Source organism: Phalacrocorax aristotelis, chromosome 6, assembly GCF_949628215.1.
Source record: "Phalacrocorax aristotelis chromosome 6, bGulAri2.1, whole genome shotgun sequence".
Classification (NCBI taxonomy): domain Eukaryota; kingdom Metazoa; phylum Chordata; class Aves; order Suliformes; family Phalacrocoracidae; genus Phalacrocorax; species Phalacrocorax aristotelis.
In genome coordinates this window covers 39,717,364-39,744,063 of record NC_134281.1, presented here as the reverse complement: position 1 = coordinate 39,744,063, position 26,700 = coordinate 39,717,364, and the positions used below count along the sequence as shown (strand labels likewise).

Below are 26,700 nucleotides of genomic sequence, written 5' to 3'. Positions count from 1 at the left end.
TGCTCTATATTAAAAAGAAGTGAAGTTTACATAAAGGGTTTTTTGGTTTCTCTCCCCTCCCCAGTAATCTGTGGCAGATGTAAGTTGATAGAAACAGGACAATCTATACTGATATGTGACAAGCACACATGCACACAGAGTCAAGTCCAAAGTGTTTTTTCTAACTAAAAGCAATAAAGCCACAGAAATACTAGTTGCTTTCAAATGCTCTTACGAAAATCTTGTGTAATTGAAAACAAAGTTTAGAAATAAAATTCTAGAAATAAAACTCAGTGCAATTCTGACAGGGGCTTCCCAGATCTCCTGCTAGCCCAAAGCGGGGATTTGCTGGAGTAGATGTATCCATATAAATTAAAAAAACCCACATTTACTTTGAGCCACATTTTACCTTTCTCTTATATGCTGCCTCTGTGTTTTTGACTGGCAGCTCCACAGGACAGGGAGAATTGGCTTCTGCTTCCTGTGGCACACTCAGAATACCTGTGCAAAAACATCACCAACACTGCATGGCCAAGTACAGCATAGGCTTCCTTGAGCACCTCAGTTAGAGAGCCACCTGCTCTGCAGTACCCTAAATTCTTCATTAAACACATGATATGCATCTTTATGGCTCCAAAAAATAGCTGGCTGTAGTGAAGGAGGTATTGTATTGAAAGAAGTACATCTCAGGGGTCTCTCTCTCTTCTCCCCATCTGTATTTATTTATAAGGTTGCCCATATAAAGTAACTTCTTCCACCTCAGTTTTGTGGTATTTCAACAGATGAAAGCCAATGAACTGGGTAAAACAGGTGTCACCTTTCATTCTGAGATCATTGCTTAAAAGAAAGTACATGTAATGCTGTGCTGAGGTAGACCAAAGCCAAGAAATGAAAGCCATTTATGAGTAGTCCAGGGCTTTGCAGTTTGTCCTTGCTGATCATTTATAGCCTTGTTACAACTGCTCATTTCCAAATAATGTCACATATTTCTCAAGAAGAGACAATAGATCTCAAGTCAAAGCTTGGATGCAGACCTGGCTTTACATGAGAAGTCTGGAATACTGGGATTTCCCCACTTTGACATTTAATTGCTGCATTGAAAGGTAATTCCTGATTTACTCTTTTTCTTGAGATTCTCTTTTGCCATTAATAATACCAGGTGCAGAAGCAGTGAGCACCTGAATTTTGAGACATTTGATATTAAACAGAATTTTATTCAAAATACACTGGAGATAAATTCAGAAAAAATAGTGCATTTTGAAGTTATGAACTGAATTCTTTCAGTCTAGAAATGACTATCATGATCTTTGTGCGCAGCGTGCAACAGGTATCAAAGCAACTCAAGCAATACAGTCCTTAGTGTTACTTGTCTTTGGGAAGCAGCACTGAGTGGGTGCAAGGCACCAGAGCTTTCATCACAAGAGCTTGTATTTGGCATGCAACTCTAAGGTCAAAAAAGGTCACGTCCTTAGAATAGTTTTATTTAAGAAGCAGAAAATATAAAGAGAATCAGCTTTATGAATTATAATGCCTGAAGAATGATGTTGGCAATTTTTCCTTTCTTTTGTGTCAACAGCACTGCTTTGTTTCAAACTCTAAAAGCAGAAATATTTCTTCTCAAAGCTCCCCTAGCTCAGATCTAGTGCCTACACCACACACTTGCTAATACCAGCCAAATTGCAGAAGTTATTAAAACCTAATTTAGCAGTCTCACCAGGGGACAAACAAGTTGTAACAATATCATTACAGTCTTATCAGGGACTGGATGTCTTGTTGAAATGCTGAGCGTAGTCGGGGTAGGAGCCAACGGGGACCATTGCTGCATGGCATCACGGCTGTACCCATATACTCACAAGTTATGCTAAACAGATTTCTTCTGCAGAACTATTTCAAAGCAACAATGACTGCTGCTAGAAAATAATAATTAAAAAAAGAACCAGGGGATGGAGAGTTTTGCCAGACTGACACACTGTTCAGACTTGTCTTTTCATGACCCCAGTTGGTGTCACCAGCTGTACTCAAAACCCCTTTAGACTGTCACCTCAAAGGCACTGTGCTTGCAAGGGAGAGGGAAGACTAAGTTTTAGACCAACAGCAACCGGGAAGACTACAATTACTAGAAGAAATATTGCTTTACAACATGTTGACTATTACAAGAAATATTTTAAGTAATTGTTTCTGCTGAAGAGCAATCTGAGCAAGTGAACGCTCCTGGAAGCTGAAGAGCTCTCCATTAATTTTGGCTCTAGTTTGGAGTCTAACACAGCCTGCTGTATACTTCAAATTGCTTCTTGAAATGCATAAGCTCTTAGAGATGAGTCATCTTCTATTAAGACTTCAATTTTCCTCAACTGTATTATAGCTGGTATTTAAAGTAGGATCACCTGGAGGCTGAAGAGCTAGCAGTGGTTGAGAGCTGAGACAAAGCACTCACTCCATGCAGGACTGACTTCCCAGGAGTGTTTTTCCTCAGTCACTACAAACTCTTCCTTGCTTTGCATCCCATCAAGTTTGATGGAATGAATATCTCACTTGCAGATGTGAAATTTTAGCACCTCCAAAGGTGACAGTGAGCTGCATGCTGATGCTCCAGGGAGCCAGCACTGCACCCTGGGAAGCCAGCCCTGTTGAGAGGGCCATGCTGCTGCTGATTCCAGGAGAAAGAGCTGTGAGAAAAGCAGCTTACTAGAGGTGGATGCACAGAGGTGTCCAGAATCTAACTGTAACCTTATTTTGACTTTAAAGTGACAGCACAAATGGAAAAGTACGCAAGAGTTATTAAAAAATTTCATTGATTTTTTTTGTCCGCTAATTCATGAGCTCGTCCTCACGCATTTGCCAGCAATGGCCTGGAGCCTTTGCAACAGACATCAGCAGCATATCATTGACATTTTTCACAGATACTAGGAGAGCTTGTCATGGATGCTCTATTATTTGTTACAGCACAGTCTCCCAGAGATGCGTAAACATAATGAACAACACTTACTGGTATACTATAATTATACAATATGTGGACCTGTAACTACTGGCAGTGTAAATATGTGCAAATTAGTACAGTTATTTTTATTTCAAGGACTTTGTTTCCTGGGGACAAGGAACAGAGATTACTTTCAAATGGATAATCATGGTGATCCTCAGAATTAACCACTGCAGAAGTGACAAATAATCAGTACCCATAGGCTTCTGAAACAATAAAATCCAGATTTGAATACTAGGGAAAAAAAATAAAATCTTTTAATAGCTAGGTCAGGCACGCTGCTTCCCAAGAAAACAGTGCTTGAAAAAGGATTTGTTTTCACATGCTTTAATGGCTCTCTAACCCCTCAAAGTGGTTCACAGATTGGTGTTGGAGATACTCTTCAATAGTGAAGGGAGAACATGAGGTGTTTTATAGTGTCTTAAACTCTTAATTTGCCTTTGCGTCCAAAAGCTGGGCCACAATGGTAGCAATACTGGTGTTTTGCTGAAGCAGCATCTCCTCTTCTACTGAAGGAGCCAAGCTGCATCCTTGTTCTGCAGCTTCATAGGCCACTTGTCATCCAAGATCTTTATGGAGAGAAGATGTAGCTCACTCAACAGGCTGCTGTCCTTACATATCTGTGCTGCACCACTGGCAAATATGGGATGCAGCCCCACCCCCACTCCCTTCAATAGCCCAAAAATCACTTGGGGGTTGGAAATCACATCACTTGGCAGAGTTAGGCAGAGATTTTCTTTAAGAAGATGAAAAATGTACTCATCTGTTGGAGGGATATCTTGAGTACTAATACCTTAACTTCTTCAAATACAAGACCTCGTTTCATGTTGCCAAAGCCCTTGATTATGTGCTGTGGCAGCAGAATGCCATCTACATGAAGGAACATTATAATCAATTTTGTCACGCTTCAATATGAGCAACGTTTTTCAGAAATATGGAGTAACTGCACAGCGGTTTGCAGAACCTAATAGTAAACTATTACACTGCAGAAAGAAATCAATGTTAATTTAGGAACCAAATTGCATTCAAGTCAGAAACTTGAACTATATTGTTTTAATCTGACTTCTGAAATATTAATAAAAATACCTGAAGAACATAAAATGACAAACATTACTTTCATAAGAAGCTTCTTTCCCCACCAGTTAGGGGAAAGATTTTTTTCAAATTAACTATATTCTTTCCCCACCCTACCAGTTGAGGTAGTTTTAAATATATGACCAGTTTTTATTGAACTGGTATAAATTGTTTTTCATTACATGTTACTATGAGATAAGACATCATGTAACTCATACAAAAGATCTCAGTGGTGAGAATAGCTTGCAAATCAAGTAAGAAAGAATTTAGTCCTAATGTTGACCAAAAACGACAAAAAAACACCCCACAAGAAACCCCCAACTCTGATTACATTGTACATGTAATAAAAACTCCTTTTTACAGGTTATCAGAAAATTATTCGAAGATCTTTATCTTATGCAAAATCCCCTTGTTCTTATTTGCACTAGTTTCACCTGAAATATTTTGCTAGCAGATCCTCATCTGGGTGGCTGGACCCAAAGACAAGCTCTGCTGTTATTGACTTAAACCACGATCAAATTTTCATCTCAGATGTGCTAGCATTTAATCTCTTTTAGCTAGAGTGGGTGGCTTTATATTCTTATATATTTGACCCACCAATAGAGAAACTACTTACACCATTATTTGCCTGCTCTCAGCTGTATATTATGTACTTGTGGGGTATTACTCCTGGCTGGACACCAGATGCCCACCAAAGCCGTTCTATCACTCCTCTTCTCAGCTGGACAAGGGAAAGAAGTATAATGAAAGGCTTGGAGGTCAAGATAAGGATGGGGAGATCACTCACCAATTACTGTCACAGGCAAAACAGACTCGACTTGGAAATTAGTTTAATTTATTACCAATTATATCAGAGAAAGATAATGAGGAAAAAACCTAAATCTTAAAAAATACCTTCTCCCCCACCCCTTACCATCTTCCTGGGCTTAACTTCACTCCTGGTTTATTTCTACCTCCTCCCCATCAGCAGTGCAGGGAGACGGGGAGTTGTGGTCAGTTCATCACACCTTGTCTCTGCTGCTCCTTCCTCCTCAGGGGCGGGCTCCTCACACTCTTTCTCTCCTCCAGCATGGGGTCCCTCCCATGGGAGACAGTCCTCCATGAACTTCTCCAATGTGGGTCCTTCCCACGGGCTACAGTTCTTCACAAACTGCCCCAGCATGGGTCTGTTCCACAGGCTGCAAGTCCTTCAAGAATAGGCTGCTCCAGCATGGGTCCCCCATGGGGTCACAAGTCCTGCCAGCAAACCTGCTCCAGCCTGCGCTCCTCGCTCCATGGGTCCACGGCTCCTGCCAGGAGCCTGCTCCAGTACAGGCTCTCCACAGAGTCACAGCCTCTTTCAGGCACATCTACCTGCTCCAGCGTGGGGTCCTCCACTGGCTGCAGGTGGATATCTGCTCCACCATTAACCCTCATGGGCTGCAGGGGACAGCCTGTCTCACCACGGTCTTCACCACAGGCTGCAGGAGAATCTCTGCTCTGGTGCCTGGAGCACGTCCTTCCCCCTTCTTCACTGACCTTGGTGTCTGCAGGGCTGTTCCTCTCACATATTCTCACTCTTCTCTCTGGCTGCAGTTGCACAGGTTTTTTTTCCACCCCCTTCCTCAGCCTTGTCCAGCAGCAGGTCTGTCTTGGAGCTGGCTGGCATTGGCTCTGTCAGACTTAAGGGAAGCTTCTACTAGCTTCTTACAGAAGTAGAAGCTAGTAGCTGTAGCGCCCCTGCTACCAAAATCTTGCCATGCAAACCCAATACAGTACTGCAGGAAAGATGTCCTCACCATCATTCCTCTGAAGGCCTTCCCACATCTTTTTAATTGAAATAGTAGCTCAGGTGTAAAAGTTATAACTACTGAACTAGCATAGAACATTTGTACAATGCAGAGAATCCAGTTTTTTTTAATTAGGCAGGTATTTGACAACAGGAAAAACAAGTCAAGAGATGGTCTTGATGGACTAATATATGAACCCCCTCACCCACATTACTCCTGACCTACCTGCGTTGCAGACCGCCCACATGTTCTTCGAGAAGTTTGCCTCATGGTCCCCCATCAACGCATTGCAGAACATCACTATTCTCACTATTCAAAGGTGTTAACACAACTCTAACTTTGATCTTTTGCAACAGCTTTTAAGATGAAAAAAAGCGAGGGGAGAACACCATCCATTCCCCAGGTCTGTGGCAGGTAGGGCAAAATGAAGGGGAACTAGTTCAAGCAGCCTTCTTCCCAAAGAAACCAGAAAATTTATGGAAAACAAGGCAACCTGAAGTCATGCTTTGAACATAGCTTATGCCTGGGCTGGGTTATCTCTTAATCTTGCTGACTCTGACCCACCATGTGAGTCCATGACATGTACCAGCATTACCCTCACCCACATGTCCAAGACCAAGAAGGCTTGAACGGAGTGAGGAGTCACATTCTGGAAAGCTCACGCTGCAGTAAGCCTCACTGATCCATTAACAGAATCAAATATGAACCAGTAGTCAGATTTCCAGGAGTCCCCAGTGTGACTTAGAAGCCAAAATCCCAGTTTTGAAAGGTAACCTGAGAATTTAGGAAAGCGTTTCACAGAAGCCAGTGAAACTGCACTCTGAAGTGCTTTTACCTTTTCAGAGTGTAATTTTGATACTTCAAAAGGGTATTGAAAAGTTCAGTCTTCCAGGGCTCCATGCACACATACCACTCAAAACAGTCGGTGGGAATTGTGGCTCCTCAGTACCTGCAAATTGCTCTCAGTCATTACAGTATCAGGAAATACTTCATGATTAAAGAGAGACCAACCTACATGATGCAGTTTTAAATGTGTGAATTTCAGCCAGTTGGAAAATATCAACCACTGCAACACCAAGATAAGGTCTTTCTGTTCCACAGTCAAATATGAACATATGACTTCATCTCATGTGGGTGCAATTCTGTTTGAAGAGTTGACATGACCAAATTTACTTAATATAAATGACACTGTAAAGAAAAGCAATAAGTTCTCCTCCACAGTTTTGGTCTTTCAGAGAACTGGTTTTAGGTGGTTTAAAAGAAAAAAACCTTGTCATTGGATGGAATTGTCCTCACCAAGAGGAACTTTTTCTGATTAAGTTTCAGGTCCCTTAAGGCCATGAGATGCAGCACCCTTGACTGCAGTTGCTATTGTAAGCTTATGGTACAACAGGCAAGAAGGCTGTTCCTTCTCAGGCTGGCTAACAAGCAAACAATATTGCTAAAACAAAGGTGCACACAGACACATACAACTGTTCAATACGTTGTCCATGTTTTAACAAAAAAAAAGTTGCACTTACAGCTCAAAATATGTTTATGTAGACTCACTGGTTTCTCCAACAAATTGACCCCTGCTCTCATAAAGCCAATGCTGACCATAACTCCCAAGTCCTAAATTTAGTCAGGGATATAAATATGAAGCTGCACAACTGTAGCTAATAAAAATGGATAGAAACAGAGTTATTTATTTATGATTAAACAGAAGCCCCCCTCCTCCCCTCTCTTATATTAGAAGAGCATGGAAATTGAAACCGCAAATTTCTGAGTAATTTTATACTTGGTACCAAAGCAGAGGAGAACTGAGACCTTCAGAAAATATTTGGCATTGCCTTTTTATTAAATAATGCATTCACCTTGATTGAAGGAAATTTTCTTTGTTGAATACAAAATAAAGAAAATCTTGCCAAGGGAATGTTTTTCGTTGGTCAACAACAGTTCACAGCAAGACACTAAGAAAATAAAGTCATAGGAACATCTCCAAGTATTAGGAGCCCCAAACACTGAAGTCCTATAATGTTTTTCCCCAGTAGGTTTAAGGTTACAGATATAATTAGGTTAGAGTGGCTTGTACAGTATGTCTTATTTCAAAGTAAAATCAGAGTATTATGCATAATATTATGCAAAGTGCCATAGCAACAGTAAGGCAGACTTCTAAGAAATGCTAATGAGATAAGCTGTTCTGAAAAAAACCCCTAACCTGTCCAAGTAAAAAACAAACACATTACTTAAAATTCATACAAGAAACTCACACATTCCTCCTCTAAAAACACCCCACAACACAAAATGTCTTATCAAACCATCACAGCAGGAAGAACATGAGCAGGAAGGGGGCACAAAGCCTGTACAGCAGACACCTCTCATAACGGCTTGCTGCTCCCTGAAAACCCAGTCCTGCATGACTGACACTGCTCTGGCTGAAAACCAGCAGCAGAACTCTGATGCCAGAGCCTGGGAGGGAGGGCAGCAGCCCAGGGACCCTCAGCTCTGGACTTGAACAGGACCACCGCAACCCAGGGGATGCAGTGCCTCCTCTCAGGACACACCCAGGGTCCAGCAGCAGAGAAAAACCTTGATGAAAGGAGAAAAAACCTCCAAACCCACAACTTCAATGATTTACTGAAGAACATGAGACCCATGCATAAAAAGTAAAGGGTAAAGGAGGTAGAATCATTCCAAACACAGAATATGACCAATTCAATGACCACAATTAATTGTTTTGTATTTCAGGTTAATACAGGGAAAGAATAATGCAGCAAGTAGTTTAATAAACCAAACTGATACAAAAACAATTGGCCTAATAAACTTCAAATATATATTCAAGATTTGGATGAAGCAAATGCAGAGCTACAATGTTATTTCTGATGTACAGGACAAGTGCCTAATGCGGGAGAGAGCAACAGGAGCCAGGGAATTATAAGCCAGTCCATTTATCTCCAATCCCATAAAAGTGTTGTTCAAGCAATCAAAGATGTGAAAGCACCTGGAAGATAACAAGATGATGAGCAATCACCAACAGGTTTGTTAAGAATGGGTCATGTCTAGTCATCAGTTCCTGCAGGGAATGTCAGGGGACACCACAACTTAACTGAAGCAAGGAGTTGACCGTATTTCCCACATGCAAGCAAGATGGTCTTGGCTAAACAATGCCTTCACGTGGGCACACGTGGTCTGGAAGGTTGTGCTTGTGAGTCTGCTGTCCTGTCTGCTCAGCTGGATGTTAGTCGTGGGCCTGCTACTGGTAGGGGTTTTAACTAACACCACTGTCAAAGATGAGAACCCTGAAATAACCCTGATAAATTAAAAAAAGGAGTGACCCGAGAACTGGACAACACCAAAGCAGAATGCTTTCAACACATGGGATTCATCAGCTGGATGAATACAGTGAAGAGGTACGATAGCTGTTCTGCAGAAAGTGACTGGTGCTGCCAGGGGCAAAACACCCTACAGCGTTCTGCTGTCACAGGGAAGGCAAATGCCCTACTCAGATATACACACAGGCATCAAAAATAGTCCTCCTGCACCCTCAGCAGTCCAATACGTCACCTGGCATGCTAGCTCACGTTTGAAATGCCTTATTCAAGAAAGCCCTTCCCTAGCACCAGATGATTAACAGAAAAGAAACATTTAGTCAATTCCTTAGAAAACATGACCCAGGAATAAAGATGAGATCAGTCAGGGCTGGTGAACATTAGAGGTAAACATGAGGAACACAAGTTCACTGCGTTCAAAGAGACTGAAAGGTGAGACTAATCTGTTCTCCGTTCCTCAGAGGACAGGTGAGGAATGGTGGTGTAATTCTGCAAGGAAGGTTCACATTAGACACTGTGAAAAATGTTCAGTTAAGGGCTGTGACTGAGCAGAGTCAATTATGTTGCCCATGGAGCTGCCGTCACTGGAGACACCTTACTAAGGGACTGCCCAAACACCTATTTGCAACACTGATTCAGGGGCATTACTTACGTTAATACAATATTTAATATGTTATCAGAGGTCTTATTCACTTCTGTTTTCCTTTTTCAGTATTTTCAAGATCTAGTGGGGAATATCTGCACAAAAAGATGCTGTTGCAAGCAGATGTGGCCCAATATCTAGAATATTTTGGGTTATCTTTACACTGTTTGTATTTACTGTCTACAAAATTTGGCAGATGATCTTTCTCTTCTGTAGACTGCAGCACATTGGAAGCAGGAGAACGGCTGCAGATTGAACCCAGACTGCATAATGCATCATTTCCTTCGAAGCAACTTGTGCCAGAAAAACTGCTTGGGAGTCCTGGCTCAGAAATGAAGACCTGTCCTCCCTCATATGCTGCCAGGAAGACCCCAAGACAGCCAAACCAACAGACCTGACAGGGCCAGAACACACCAGTGCTTCCTGGTGCCAGCTGGGCTTCCTCAGCACAGGAACTATAATTTTCACCTCCCCGGTAAGCACCAATGAATCTGGCCTTCAATTTGCAGCATGATAGGGTTCATAAAAGCTGAAATTAAATTATTGTCTTTTAATTTCAAGTGAATGGCTTTTTTCACGTCTCCAAAGCCACTGGATCTTAATTCAGTAAAGTCAGCAAGATCCAGCTTTAACAGAGTTGTTCAACATACAGTTACAGAAAACCAGACCCTTAGTGTACATTAGCTGAAAAAAAGGAATGCTGCAATACAGGTCCACTTTAAGAAGTCCACATTTGCTATTTATTTAGGTAGCTGACAATTTTACATAAATTAAAATAAATGCCAGTTTCATGATGCACACATCTCTTCTTCATCTCAGCATGGACTCAACACTTCTGGAGACTCTTTCATTTAGCAATTGCCTTTAATATTTTTAAGTATGGCACTAATAAACCAGAAGAGAGTCAGTGAAGTTACAGTACTATGTGTACAGTTTCAGAGCAGCTTTCAGATGACATATTAAAGTCTTGCTAATCCAGGCACTGGTTCGTTCAAACTGGGGTTCAGTATAATAATCTATAAATCAGTATCTGCTTTATGAAATGTAATGGAAAATGCTAATAAGATTTACTTGTGAAACGAAATTGGATTATATCTTATCTATTTTTAACTTGATTTGATATAGTATTCCTTCTTCATAAACCAGCAGCCTCACTTTTTGTTTCCCCACCCCCACCCCCTGCTCAGAATTCAGGCAGACAAATGCACCACAGATGCTCAGACCACCATTTTTAAAAGGGAAATTATGGGGGACAGGCATAACTTCAGTAGAAAATGTAGATTATACAATATAAAGCAGTATAAGGAAAAAAAACCCTGTAAAGTCATTAAAGTTATAATTTATGTGCTGTAAGGCAGATAGCAAGCTGGTTGTTTATGTATGGTTGGAAGTTGCCCAGCCAAGAAACTTGAAATTCAAAGTAATTTAAACCTGGTAATTTTCTTGTACATGCTTGGATGACTGAACAACCACTATATGCGATGAATATCCATATTCAAAATTATGCTTATATCCACCGTAACCGCTCAGGGCTCATTGATACGTTCTATTAACTGGGCACAATAAAACCTTGATTTATTCTACAGTTATGAGGTCTGCAGTAAAGAACGTTCCTTTTAATAACAGGGAAACAGTATTAAAAATTGTCAGAAGCTGTGGTTAAGTGATCGTATTAATGTAAATGTAGTGCTGTACCGTCATTGTTCTGCGTGCTGGAGATCGTACATCAAGACGTTGCTGTACAGGACATGGTAGAGGGACAGAGATCAAACAGATTACTCTGACTCTGAGATGAAGTGATACTTCTGCAGCACACAACAGTCTGTACCCCATAAGGTCATAAGGGTGCAAGAGCAGGAGGTGAAGCATAAGCCACACACATTACTTCTAAGAGCATTTTTTTATCATAAGTACTACAGGTGGGAAAGGCGATAGACGTTTTGTGAAATTACAGAATCCCTGTAAGACTAGAGGAGGGGAGTTTGGTGTGCTGGTCATGGCTTCAGTGACACTTACTAAGGAACTGAATCTCAAGTAAGTGGAATTAAACACATGGTGGAGGTACCTGGTAGATGGGCATGACATCCCTTTACCAGAAGTACAATCACCGAATAATGCCAGGGTGGGCAAGAAGCAGCAGAGGCTGTGGAGCTGGTGCTGAGCCCACATGGCAAGGTGTTAGCAGAAGAATTAAACAAGTTTGCAAAACCAGAGAAAATATCAGAATGGGATATTTTTTTGGGGGGTGGGGGGGTGGTGGTGGAGGGAGAAAGCCTTGCTCTTCATTACTTTTTTAGACAAATGAACAGGTATTTTCTTAAAAGAAGAAACTGAACTGAAGAACATTCAGCTAAGAAAACTCTGCCCCACCCAGGGTAACAAAAGGACCTGAAGGCTTCCTCTCTTCTCTTATAAGATCTTTCCAGATTTGAAACTTTAAAATAAATTTGATAGACATTTCTTGTAAATAGTGGCTAACAGACACACAACAGCTCTCCTAAATGAAATATTTAGCTTTTACTGATGGAAAGCTGCCCTGCCAGACCAGCTCAGACGACAGCAAATAGGCATCATTCTGCTGATTGATCACATGCACAACATCCCTTTTTGAGTGAGCTGCCCATGCTGAGGTACTGGGAAGCTAAGCTCACCCCAGCAGCATTGGCCACTGCAGCGCTGCAGCACTTCCCACCCATCACAAACAAGGCACCCACAGGGCTGATGACAGCAGGGCAAGTTCTCCCAGCATCGACCACCTCTGGTATGACCCTCTCCTGAACATCATTAGCCATTTTTCTGCCTGGTCAGAATGGATGAGCATCATCAGCAGGAAGCAGATGTTCAGAGTGCTTCTGCATTGTGCTTAACTGGCTAGGGGACAATGTACAAATCCAAACAGAAGTGCATTAGCAATTAGCTGACTATGACAAATCATTCACGTATACAAACTGTTTCATGCTGTAGCCAGATCCTAGTTCTAACACTGCTTCAATTTTATACCCCCCCCCCTTCAACTTTATTCTTTAGTTGTAAGAAATATTAAGAAAAACCCATAACCCAAATCCAAACACTCCACATGTCCTCCGTGGTTTGCCCAAAGGGCATAATGCCACGTGCATCCACACTACAGCCAAGGACAACTCCAGCTTAGCCCAGGTAGCTGAACTGGGACAAAGATCATCTTGGACACTTTGGTCAAGTATGTACTGATCTTGTTTGTTGATTTAGCAGTCTGTAACATGGTTCTCACCGCAGATAGAGGTACCCTTACACTGCATGCTGCAGTCAAACCTGAGCACCTCTTGCCTGTGGTATGCACCAAGGAGGAGTGTGACCTCCTAGGCCTACACATCCTTTGACACAGACACACGCTCTCCCATTGACCCCTTGGATCAGTGTTCAGGGAGAAGAGATCCCATCCTAGCTGCAACCCAGTCTTTGCAGCTGGCCACATGGGAGTCATTGGTCCTGCTCCCAGCTGCCACAGCAAGGCCTTTGCTCACCATGCAGACCCACAGTGGTGGCCGTTGGAAGGCCCAAGGGCTGGTGCAGAAACAAACCACCGCTTCTCAGCTTTACCTTCCCAACCTTGTCAGAGCTGATCTTTCCCACCCACAAAGACATCTGACAGACTCAAAACTCACGTAAAGAAAGCAATGAACCGAGGTCAGAAATAGTTCCATCTTTGACATGAACTAGGGTGCAAAGCACGTGCCAACCAGTACATCAGCTGCACATTGCATTTAAGCTTGAGTTTTGGCTTTGGCCAGCTAAGTTGATACTTTTATCGAACCTCAGACTCATGCAAGTCTACATCTTGGCTCAGAAGGCAAGAGATATTCTATGATTTTACCACCTCCTCTGTGCTTTTTCTTTTTTTCCCCTCTCTTTCTTAAATAAAAATATCCCAAACACCAAAACAACCACTAAACAGGCTCACCAACTTTTCTGTTTCTGTGAACACTCAGAAAGTTCCTGAGACAGCTAGTTTCAGCCTTATTAAGATCCTCATGATATGAAATAACACAGATGCAATATTTGTTTTGCTAAAACTAGACTGAGCTCCCCATTCCTTCTGGTCCCCATTGCAAGTTATTTATCTAACAACACAAAACATTTGAATACAGCTTGGGGTGACACCTTTCACACAAAACAGCCAGGGCACACCTATGCAACTATCTGCACAACTTCTATTCCTGACAGTCTTCCAGTAATAACATACTGCACAAAAAATAATGGTCACTTGTTCCATAGGACACCATCCATTTTGTTTTTTCCTCCCACATAGTACCTAGTTTTCAGAGCACTGCCTGCTTTTGGGAATTCAGCAGAGCTGATGTAGGTGGAAACACATCAGTGAGTGCAAAACAATGGTAAGAATGGCAATGGACTCTGCATAAGCCTTTTTGAGCTGCTCTGCAGTTGAAGTCTGTCCTCATGACTTGCAAAAGGACTGATAGTCACAGTACATTATACCAGTGCCTCAGTGCAGGGGCCTCAGCAGCAGAGGGAAAGCAGGATCTGCATCCAGCATCACTAGCCTACATAACCAAGCAGTACAGAAAGCTGTCTGAGACCCGTCACATGATCAAGTGATTCTATAAGCATTAGCACATTGATCCACCATGTTGTAGGACATCATGAACAACAAGTACCCAGATGTCATGTAAATGAGAGCCCAGTCAGTCCTTGAACATGGGAACATTCCATAAACACCCAGGTAGCACAGCTAGCCCCATCAGTGACCCACCTGTAACAACCCACCTCCCCTACTGCCACCTCTAGCTCTGAAAGGGCCTTTGCTACCTATGCCATATCAGTAAGGACAAGATCCGTAGAGGGAGACACAAAGCTGAGATTTCAAAAATTTGTGGTCAGTAAAGATGCCATAGCAACATTTAAACAAAAACTGTTACAAATTACAATCTGGGTAATTGCACTTAACTTAAGAAAAGTCATAGTTAGAATGAATGAGAGTAAGAGGAAGGAAACAGGAATAATTCTTATTTTTTTTAACACACTGGCAGAAAAAAGAACACTCTTCTGAATGTTTCATGTTATACCAAGTGACTCAATTCAGTCCCAAGTCAAAAATACCTCCTTAGTATGAAAATCCCAGGTCAGACCTGATAGGCTGGAGGGACAGGCATCAGGCTACCTTGGTGGTTCCTGGTGTTACCCACCATCTACCGAGATCACTACAGCAGATCTGTGCAGAGCAAAGTCCTCATGAAACAACTTGCTGCCTCTACTGAGAGTACTTCAAATTTCCACAGATATCGATCACCATCTAATCACCCAAACAGAATTTCAAGAAGTTATTCATGTCCCTATACTATTGCACAACCGTGGCAAAATAAATCAGAAACGCTTCAGCCCAAAAACTACAGCAGTTCTCAGAAGTTACTCAGATAATTACTCAAAAAATTACTCCAAAAACTGAGTCTCAGCACCACAGCCCAGCAAGGGCACCTGCTACAAAGCCTGTGACAGCACGCCAGCGCTACTGTCCCCTGGCAGACAAAAGGAGGATTTGAACCTTAATCTCGTTTTCTCTTCCTTTGGTGAGACTAACTCGTACATCAAAGAGTCCAGGTCATTTTGCTACTGTAATACAAAACCCAAACACACTGCAATTTCACCACAAGCAGCAGTTCTCTGCATTAGACTTTTCTTCTCAGCAGCACCCCTCTTCTCCATTGGATATAGTGATTAAAAAACAACACGACTTACAGTTTACTGTGACTTTTACTTTTTTCACATCTGGGACTGAGACATCATTTTCTGCACTGCATTCATATTCCCCAGCCTGGTCTCTTGTAATTCCATAGATGTCCAGGTACTGTCCGCTCTCAAATGGTTTTGCTGAAATGAAATAATCAAAGAAAGAAATTACTGGAAGCTGAGCACAAAACTTCATCAACATGTGAAGAGAAACTGTAAGGTTTTGCTGGGTGCTACAGATAATGTGTGTCCAAGGGGAGCTAGGCAGCCACTGCAGCTTTTACTCAGAAACCCCAGCTCCAAGCTGGGCTGCAAACCTACCCTGAGCTCCTGCGGTTGGCTAAAGGTCCTCTCCTGACTGTGCCCTACAATCAAGCTCAGCAGCCTCTAAACCCATAACAGCAATTTCTAATAGAGCCCTGTACCTGCTGGGTTTCACAGAATATAAGGTAGAGTCCTCAGTCAAAACCTAGCCATAAGAGTTTCAGTATCCATTAGGGCTTATGGTTTGCACCTGGGTGGACATCTGCCCCTCTACAGCAACCAGAAGCCAAGCCAGGCATCAGTGCAAGCTAAAGGAAGAAACAGCCTAGCCCTGGAGCAACTGATCCACTCCTGCTGCTGCTGGTGGTGGTGGTGGCTCCAGCATCAGCTTCCCATCACAGGTGCCCTCACTTTTTAACAACCATTTGATCTCTTAGCTATATATCAACCATATATATATATATGTATATATATGGGTGATAAACCTCCTCAGCTGGAGGGCTCAGGTCCCTTGCATCCCAAGGCTTTGTAAAAGCAGATGTGTTCTGGAGGGAACCACAGCCTATCACCTCTAATAGGTGCCAGTATGTGCAAAATGGTCATCCCACATCTTGCCTCCAGGGAAAAAGCCCTTTCAGGCTTGCTCACCACACCACTCAGTACTTACATGTTGTGTCCTAATAAATATTTCATCATATTAATTAAAAAATTAAATAATAGCTCCGCTCTCCTAAAGGACCCAAACCCAACAAATAAGATCCTCAGTGTTTGACTTGTTGCACAGAAGTAAGGACAATCCATGTGAGCACCACTGAAAACAGGTAGAGGTTTATCTGATGTAAAACAATATGAAGACCAACCTGAAATATGTAACTCCTTGGTATGTTATATCTGAAATGATCAATTATTTTAGAGAGCAAGAACAGTTATAATATCCAAAAGTTAATTAATGTTCACTTGAATGGAGTCATAGCATACACAGACATTTTTGTAGTTTTCTAAATCCCAGCATCTCCCAGCTTTTCCCTACTGTGGTTCCTGCCTTGCAGTGAGCGCTTTGATATCCTTCAGACAATAGCTGCTACCTGGTTCAAAGTGCATCTTTATATGTCTTTTGAGCAGTGTGCTGTAGATGGGGAGCAAATTAATTCATTTAGATTCACCACATAATAAACCAAAAAATGTTAAATATAATTTTTATCTTAAAACAATATATCATAGCAATCATGACTACAGATGCTGGAAATTATAGGCCTAAAGGTTAAAAAGACTTGCTGAAAGTGTTTTCCCAGACAGACAAGCTTTTAATTGACTGTTAATAACTTTGCAACTTATGGAGCAATGACAAAAATCTGAACTGGGTGGTGAGAACTAAGTAGAACTATTACGTTCATGTCCATCACGGCAGTGAATTTAATTTGCTTATCTGTTCATGGATTAATGTTTTAAAGTGTGCAAGGTTCAAAACACCAATTATAAGTGTGTCGCTTAGCAAGATGGCCCTCATTAATAAGCACAATATACCATGTCTGTCACGGGAAAGAGCTCAAGTAAGCATTGGTTATGTAAAGTAGAAAGATAAGACTGAAATTGGAAAATTATTGTGAATTGAACTGAACATTCATAAAATGCAATGAATTAATTTATGGGATATGAGAAATTGCATGAGAATTATTTTTTTTCTTTTCCATGTTCTTTGTTGGAATAAATTATGAAAAAAACTCTTCCACAAACAAACCAGCTGTTACTGTTCACATTGTGGCCATCACCCCACTTCACTTTGGGCATGTTGAATCAATTTCTAGGAAACTTTTATTTACTATTGCTTTGAACAGCAGTGAAAGATGCAAAGCCCCTGCAGGCACAGGAAAGTCTGCCTGGACAGAGGAGACACCTTCCAACAAGATTTCGGCTTTGTTCTAATACCAAGAAAATTACATAAGATGCAAAATTCTCCTGTGTGTCTGGTTTAAAATTACTATTAAATCATGAGATTGTAATGCTTTCTAATGTCAGTACTTCCTTGGATGTATGGTACGCACCAAAATATTGCACAGTGAATCCTGGGAATAATTTATGATGTATCCTATCCCAATTCCCAACATCAATTTGGAAAAAAGAAAAAAACATATTTCCAAGTACCTGGAACTTCATAAAAATTGTCATTTGTAATTTGGAGTTAAGCTAAAGCCAAACATGCATTGCTTTAGACTTCCTTTTTAATGTAAACACAACACACCAGGCAATAACCTAGTTTCTTGCCTCCCAGCTTTTGCTCTCTTAACAATTCCTGGATTGTAGCTGTGCTTCTGGCACCTGCTTTGCCACCTGGATGGGATAATGTTCAGCCTCAGCCAGGGTCAATACAGCCGCCACTTCGCACTGACAGAAGTGACAGGTTTACGTATTCGGCACAATTCTGCTACAGCATAAGCAACATCAGTTCTCAGGTCTGGCGAGCAGTCATCCGTCCGGCTGAAAAATATCAACAGGAACAATATCTGCAGGGAAAGCTAATACGTGTTCAGGTGCTGACGCCAGCCAGCTTTGGGGAGCTGCTGTGGACTGAGAGGGCAGCACAACAAATTGCTACAGCTCAAATGCATTGATGCTGCTGGGGGGAAACTTAGTGGGAGTTCCCACAATAATTCCTATCGGAATGATTTTCAAAAATGCTCATCAGCAGTTTTCAGCACCCTTGTATTTATAGGGATCTTATGCTGAGTGATTAACCTAATTTATGCTGCAAACTATGCATGCATTTTTATAGTGCTGTAAACCTCATGTATTTTATGCAAATCATATACACATTTGAAAATATTAAAATTAAATAATCTTTAAACCCTCATATCCCCAGAAATTTTGCATATTAGAGATAGATTAGAGATTAGAGTTAAATATTTTATTAGATAAAATAAATATCTATTTTATATAAATATAAAATAAATATTAGAGATATATTAGAGGTAGATTAGAGATAGATTAGAGATTAAAGATAAATATTTTCCTTAGGGAATACATAGATACCGTGTTTCATCTTTCCTATTTGTTTGCACAGTATTTCATCTTCTTCAGCTTGCTTTTAGTTCTAGAGATTTCCCATGGCTGTGTAGGAGAACTTAAATCATGTTATGTGAAAGATATATGCATAAGTATATTTAAGTGTATTTATGCTATGTTGCATGCACATCCAGCTCAAAAAGAATATTCATAGGCAGTAGGGAGAAAAAATTATGTATGAAGATATTGGTGACTGAAGATGAGTTTCAGCAGACAACTCAATTTTCTCACTGTTTTTTTTTTCTGTGTTGTCTTACAGCCCAGGGCTACCACAACTTGCTCCGTCCTTCTGCAGACCATATGCATTTTATGGACTCTATCAAGATGTCAGGAACATGTCTGGCTGGCTCTCCTGGCCATAGAGCCAAAAGACTTATCAAATTTGGTGGCTGAGAAAAAAGAAATCTGAAATGTTCATTAGCACCAGTCCATCAGCCTGAGGTCGCATGAGCCAAGATCTTTGATCAAAGATGGGGAAAACTGTTAAGTAAAAGGAACATAAATGTGAGAGTCCCTCGTGCCCGAGGCCATTCCTGATGGTTTTTTCAGAAGATCTCTTAATGAGACTCACTGATACACATAATGATATATAAGTAATCTGCTCTGGATACCTTAGATTACAGGATCAGGTCCCCTAGTCAGGAAGGGAAATGCCTGTGAAACTAAGTTTGAATGCCTATTTTCTGCTACTGCCATGTGATATGATGCCTGATAAATTGTGTACTCAGGAGAGTACACAACTGAAACTGTGTTTTCTTACCACGCATATGGTATCTGGCATCAGGTGTAGCACACGTACACATTGCCATATGGACCAGTTCTTAGAGGCTTGGAGGGATGAGTTTTGCAAGGGTAGCATTTTCCTCCCCTGGTGTTAAACATAAGTCAGTAAGAGGAAAAATCTGGTGCAAGTCCAGGGTAGCTCCGAGCTCTGAAAACCTCTGAGGACTTCATCAGAGTCAAGCGGGATTTTTGTTTTCCTTATTCACTAGGATATTAAATAACTACAATACAGCCCCTGTTCATGAACTGTAAAACCTATTCAGTGCTCAGGACTGGCTTTTATGACCAATCTTTGAGACAGTTCATCCTCCAGCAGAAAGTGAAGGCCCTCACAGGACTGGGAGGGTGGGAGCACAATGCTGAGCTGATGCCAATCCTGGTTTATCTTGGACTCAGGACACTTCAGAGTTGCACATGAGAGACTCCTACAAGAGTGAGCTGTCTCCAGAAAAAAAAGGATGTGAAGATCCCAGCATGGGCTCATCCTCACTTGTACTGCCTCAACAGTGAGGACTGGGGTCAGTATAAGAGAACAGAAGGTGGTCTCCAGTGATGATGCCATCATGATGCCACCTGATTATCACCAGATACTTTAAGTAGCCTGTTATCCATAATGTCCTTCTTGATCTCAGAGGCTGGGAGCAGATACAGGATGAAGGGCACAAGCAGACACCTGGGCACGAGTTGCCAGGGGATGCTGAGAACAATATAAAGTCTGAGCAATTGGATTCACCCAGAAGAATGGTCTGAAGCCATTTCTACTACTCATTATTGGTCCTGGGTTTAAAGTTACACCAAACACTGTAACTGGGTAGTGTGTACTCCTCTCCAAGGAACTGCAGGTGATCTCAAAATCTCACTGTCTATTAGGAGAATGGCCCTATCACATTAGTGACCGTTTATACATTGGGCACTTAAGGCCATTTAGCTTTAGAGAAGCTATGCTCCACGCTTGAAAAGAAAAATTGGACAAAATGTAAAGAAAAATGTATCCAAAACTGACAGATAAATTGAGAGCTGGAGGAGATCTCCCAGCTGATGGCACAAAACAATAAAAGCAAGTAGAGCAATTTTGTTAAAAAGGCACGTTGATAAACAAAAAGAGAGGTGAACATAGATTGACAAAGTTGAAAGTTTCAGAGGTGGAGACAAACAAGGTTACAACTATAAGCAAAATATACAGGTACAGAGAGAAGCGTTTGGAGAGCTGGCTGTGTGCATGCTCATAGCGTGGGCAATGTAAATCTCAGCCACTTATCAAAAGAAGTTGTGTGCAAAGGGTACAGGTTGCTCCTACAAGAGAAGTCATCCCAGTTAGTTTTCCTCATTCTCTGAAGTTACATCACTTTCCCTCCCTCTGCAGAACCGCTACCATGCTGCATTATCAGTTATGCTGCAGAGTTATGATGCTTTGGAGCAAGTTTGCATTTTCTCTTTGCAGACTCCATGCCAGGGGATACATGATCAGCTCATACTCCAGAATATGGACTGACTTGACTGCCTTAGCAGCTGACTGTTAATGTAGAGGAGATCTGGACAGGCTGGAGAGCTGGGCCGAGGGCAACCTCACAAAATTCAACTAAAGCAAAGGTAAGGTCCTGCACCTGGGGAGGAAACACCCCATGCACCAGTACCGGCTGGGGGCTGACCTGCTGGAAAGCGGCTCTTCTGAGAAGCACCTGGGAGTGTTGGTGGACAGCAGGCTGACCATGAGCCAGCAATGCGCCCTTGTGGCCCAGAAGGCCAACAGTATCCTGGGTTGCATTAAAAGGATTGTGGCCAGCAGGTCGAGGGAGGTTATCCTCCCCCTCTACTCTGCTCTAGTGAGACCACATTTGGAGTACTGTGTCCAGTTCTGGGCTCCCCGGTTTAAGAAGGACAGGGAACTGCTTGAGCAAGTCCAGCAGAGAGCTGCCAAGATGATCAAGGGGCTGAGAGGAAAGGCTGAGAGACCTGGGTTTTTTCAGCCTGGACAAGAGAAGACTGAGGGGGATCTCATCAACACTTATAAATATCTAAAGGGTGGGTGTCAAGAGGATGGACTGGACTCTCTTCAGTGGTGCCCAACGACAGGCCAAGGGGCAATGGGCGCAAGTTGGAACACAGGAAGTTCCACCGGAATATGAGAAAACACTTCTTTCCTGTGAGGGTGACAGAGCAGTGGAACAGGCTGCCCAGGGAGGTGGAGTCTCCTTCCCTGGAGACATTGAAAACCTGCCTGGACACATTCCTGTGCCCCCTGCTCTAGGTGTGCCTGCTCAAGCAGGGGGTTGGACAAGATGATCTCCAGAGGTCCCTTCCAACCCCTACCATTCTGTGATTCTGTGATTTTAACACTTGAGGAGAAGATACGGTCAACTAGATGTTACTTTGGAAGAAAAAAACCTATCTGAGGTAGCAGGTTTGTCCACATGTTATGTCTTCTGGATATTTAGTTTTGTGTGTATCATACTGCGCTCTAATTTTTGTGGATCTGTTCAAAACTCTGTGCTGCCTGCAGAAGGCAGAGGTATAAGTGCAGTGTGCTGCTGCAGACTGCTGTCAGTTTTTTTCACTGGAAGACCTATAGCAGGCAGATCATCTCTCTCCATTGTGACACTGAAAGCACCCTTTGAAAGGAGACGGATTTGCAAGAGATCCTCTTACACAGAGGCTGCTGTGTCTTCTGCAGCAAATAGCTGAACATGAACATCGTTGTCTGAAAACAGCCTAAAAAATCTTTCTCTGCACAACAGAAAATTAAAACCATGTAGGGAAGAACAGGGCAATGATCTTTTCAATAGGAAAACTACACAGTTAAATCTCACTTGAGCTTATTTATAATTCATAACACTTAATGTGGGGATTTTGCTCTTGGGAAGGGGATAATTGTTCCCAATAAAGCCCTACGCCTTCGTCTGTCTGTTGGTCAGCCGGAGCTTGAGGGAGCCCTGGGACTGGGGAGCAGGAGGGATGGGCGACAGGAGGAGCCCAGAAAATGCTTCTCAGGTGTTCACTCTGGGTAAAGGACTGCAGCTACAGCTTTTCTCATGCCTGATGGTTTTATAACATGCCTTCCTCCTGTTGCCATATCAAAATGATGCACTGCAAATGATAGCCTATTATTTACCTACTGATAATCTATTTGGCTCAAATACATTTGTGGATTCCTTCCATTTTATAACATTTTCTGCCTGCAGTTTGTTGAAACTGGAGGCATTACTAGAGTTAAATGAATCATTAATGACTAATTTTTCCATATTTCTTTATATCCCTCAAAAGCTACATGATTTTTTTTTTAAAAAAGTGCATTTAAAAATGAATTCTTAATATGTTTAAAATATTTATTCATAAAAATTCCCAGAAGAAATGATTCTGGGAAATATAACAGCAACTATTGCAGGTTTGGTGGGTTGAATGTGGCATCAGCTCTTTACTCTCTATCACCTCCCTGCAGCGTCTGCCTTCACCAGCATGCCCAGCCTCGGTTTCCTGACTGCCTGCCTGCCTGCCTGCCTGCAGCTCTCGCAGAGGGGACACCCCCAGAGTCTTAAACACCCTTGTCACTAAGGGCTCCAGCCACCACCTTGGTACCAACACCCACCATTAAAGTGGAGCAAGACAGAAATAATGGTAACAAGAAGAATAAACATTTAAAAAATTGAACAGAGTATTTGAAAAGTAAAAGAGAAAAATGGAGCATCTCATTGGATTTTTAAGACGGTCGGTTACTTTTCTCTAAAAATTTGTGTAAGCCCCGAAACTGGCATGCTCTTTTCAAAAGACCAATATCTCTCAAAAAGGTCATGAGGGACACTATACCAAAAGAAAGGGAAAAAGGGTGAAATCTACAGTTGCTTGGTTTGGTTTTGAACATTAAACATTTTGTTTCACTGAAATATCTTCTATGATTCATAAATTGCTCACTCAAAAGTGCAGTATTTCTCAAATAAAAATGATCTAATATCTGAGGGAATAAACTAAGCATGTATTAAAATTCTAATTTTCATAACATTGTATGAGTTATTAATGAGTTCATCTACTTTTATTGAAAAGGAAGAAATACTTTCCATTTGTTATAAAATCGTCAAAAAATTTATGGTTATTTCTGTGCAATGTTTTTGTACAGCTTTAGTTTGAACCTCCATATTTTGCTAAGATTGTAATCTTACTCTCATTTCTCAGTTCCTTCACAAAGGCCCAATTATTTGACCATCTTAGTTTGAATATTCTTCTCCTGACAACTGTATTTTAACAATAACTTTTTAAGAAGACATGAGGATTTCTAGGAATACCTTTAACTGTTCCTGAAAGGATGCTCAAACTTCTGCAGTGATCCTGATAAAAATGGCATTTTTCTGAGGTTTTCCTCAGAAACCCCCTGACCACAGACAGTATAATGTCACTTGACCCCAAAAAAATGGATCATGATGCTGAATGTCACTTAACTGGATCCTAATACTAAATTTCCCAAGAATTGTACTTACAAGCAGTGTTAAAAAACAAAAAAGGCCAAAAGTCCAATAACCTGAAACGAAAAGATACTGTCTTTTTTATGGGAGAGGTGGATTTTGGAGGTTCCTTATTTTTTGTTTATCCAAAGGTGAGGGAAAGAATCACAACAAGCACTTTATATTGAGTACTGGTGTTTGCACTGCTGTCTTTAAACTGTTAATTAATCCCCTCATTTACTCTGCCTAGAGCTCCAGACCATTTCCCCTTGAGTTCTTGGGAAGCTGCCAGCTGTGCATTTGATATCAGGGAACCACTGATTTAATGACGTACAACACCTTTACCAACTGAAAAATTTCCCTTCAGGATCATGAGCCAGGCCATTAAATTATATGTAAAATATTAATGACAAAACTTCAAGTCCCCAAATGGTTGTAAGATGGACTAGTCCATCTATGTAATCACCACATGCCATTGATGTGATCTTTAGCTGTCCCGTGCACACAGTTTTTCTCATGTAAGGGCTGATGAAAGACCCCGAGTCCTCCATGAGCCACCCTGAATCCCAGGGGATGCATGCTTTGGGTCTTTTCCAGGGAGATTTTTCTCAGCCGTGCACAGGAACAGCTCCTTTCAGCATGTCTGCAGCTGAGGAAGCGCTCGGGTAGGAGGTAGCAGTGCCAGTGGTTGCATTTAGGATGTTCAACCACCCAATCACCTTTACATGTCTAGAGGGGTGCGTTGCAGCATCTCATCCTATACCAGATGAATAGCATGGATTTCTGCGACCAAACTAATTGCCCAGGTGCCCAGGCCCAGCTGGTGTGAGCAGCAGCACAAAGCACTGGTACTGTGCCTTCAGTGCCAACAGTGAAACAGGTCAGGACACCAGACTGGAAGATGTCCTGACTCCTGGGTGCCCCTGCCAGAGCTGCTTATTTGGAGAAATGAGCATCCCTGTTCAATATGAAATGCAAAGCAATAGGCTTGTGTAAATTACTGGAACACGGAGCTGTAAACATGTAGCTGAGTGCTGAGCATCTTCCTCAAAGGGCAGAGAATGAGGAGTTTATGTCAAGGCAGAAAAAGAAAGGGTGTTCTCCATAAACCCAGTTTAGGAGCAGGGCATGAAAGCTTTGTAAAACCCAAAGGCACCTGAGCCTTAATGTTATCTTTGTCAGCAAAATAAGCTGGCATTGAAGGCATGACTTCTGAAACCAGCTGGTGCCAACATCTACAACACACAGCCAAGAGGCAATCTGCAGGTTTCTCTGGTAGCTCTGGACAGCTGAGAGCACAGCCCTGTCCTTCCCTCCTCCTGAAGATGGGAACAGCGTTGTCCTCAGAAGCCAGGGACCAAGTGGAGTGGAAGAGGAGCAGACGGCTATGTGCAGGAGCCCCCTGTTTCTCTCCTGTCCTTGCTTCCACTGCACAAGTAAATCCTCCCTGATCACAGTCAATCTTAGCCTGTCACTGCTGAATGTCCCTGCCCTAGTCTACATCTGAAGATTTCCTGGCTTGTCTCCAAACAGTTCCAGCTTGGTTGCAAGGAACAGATGTTTCGGCTCAGTCCAGTAATGCTTCACCTGACTGAGGAGCACAGTGCTAGTGCCCGTAATGAAGCTGTTGCCTGCAAGATGAGTAATGATGGCATAAGGGAGGCATATCACTGTCATTGCTGATCAGGTTAAATCACTGAATTATTTTACGTTCTGCTTCTTAGACACCTAAAGGGAACTAGCTTCGCTTTTGGTCTAATGCAGCAATAAATCTACCTCCATTTAGGAAAGGTGGCTGCACATCGTTGCCATTTGGGATGCTGCATCTCAAGAGGGGCAGGACCTCATTCCACGCTGCAGCCTGTGAACATGTCATCTGGTCTGGCCTCAAAGGTTTGTCTCCTGCAGGACGTCACCTTGGTAAACTGACAAGTCCACTATGAGAAAATTCTTCATTACCTGTAGGGCTCTTACCAAGCTGCTGGGGAAGTAGATGGGATCACTCGGAGAGGGAGACAATAGAGCAGTGACTCCAGGCACTGCAAACTCAAAGACATGAACCAGGAAACGATCACCAGTTTTAAGCTATCTGGGACAAAGCAGCTCAAGTGAAAGAGGTCTTTTAGGATGGCAATATTGCCAGGCTGTTTGAAGTACCTGCTAACTGGACTTGGAATTGCAAAGTTGGGAAAAAGTGGTTCAATAGTGAGATTCTTCACACAGCTTGATTCAGGCTGGGAGTAGCTTCACTGTGCCAAGGCAGCAGCTAAGTGGAGGGTGGATGAGGGTAGGTTCTAATAGATCAAAAGTTATATCATGCACAATTGCAAAGACATTAGAGGGAGACAGTGGTGTGAAATAACCCTCAACATCAATGATATCTGTTCAATTTTAAGAATTTAGTAGGACAGAAGGCACAAAGCAGAAACCGTTGTTTCTAAAACTTTCAGTTTTAAAACTATTTTGAAGCAAGAGATGAAGTATTTTAAAAGATGAGCTCACACTTTGTATACACATAAAGCCCTGGAAATCTGATAATAATTCATGTCAGTTAAGTATTTTCAGCCTCAAAATCCAGGTTCAGACTACTTGCACTTCAATGAAATACTTCTTATTTCTGTCACATGTAGATAACATCTGAAAAATGGTGGTCCTCTAGCAGAATTGAAAGTGGAACAAAATATCTGAC

General features: G+C 42.0%; 1 protein-coding gene across 1 annotated transcript in view; it reads right to left on the bottom strand.

Moving 5' to 3' along the window:
• Positions 1 to 26,700, bottom strand: part of NEGR1 (neuronal growth regulator 1) — a 308,360-nt gene that overhangs the window by 75,617 nt on the left and 206,043 nt on the right. Inside the window, exon 4 of the mRNA XM_075097284.1 lies at positions 15,484 to 15,615. Coding sequence (XP_074953385.1) covers positions 15,484 to 15,615 — 132 coding nt within the window. The remainder of the gene's footprint in view (positions 1 to 15,483; positions 15,616 to 26,700) is intronic.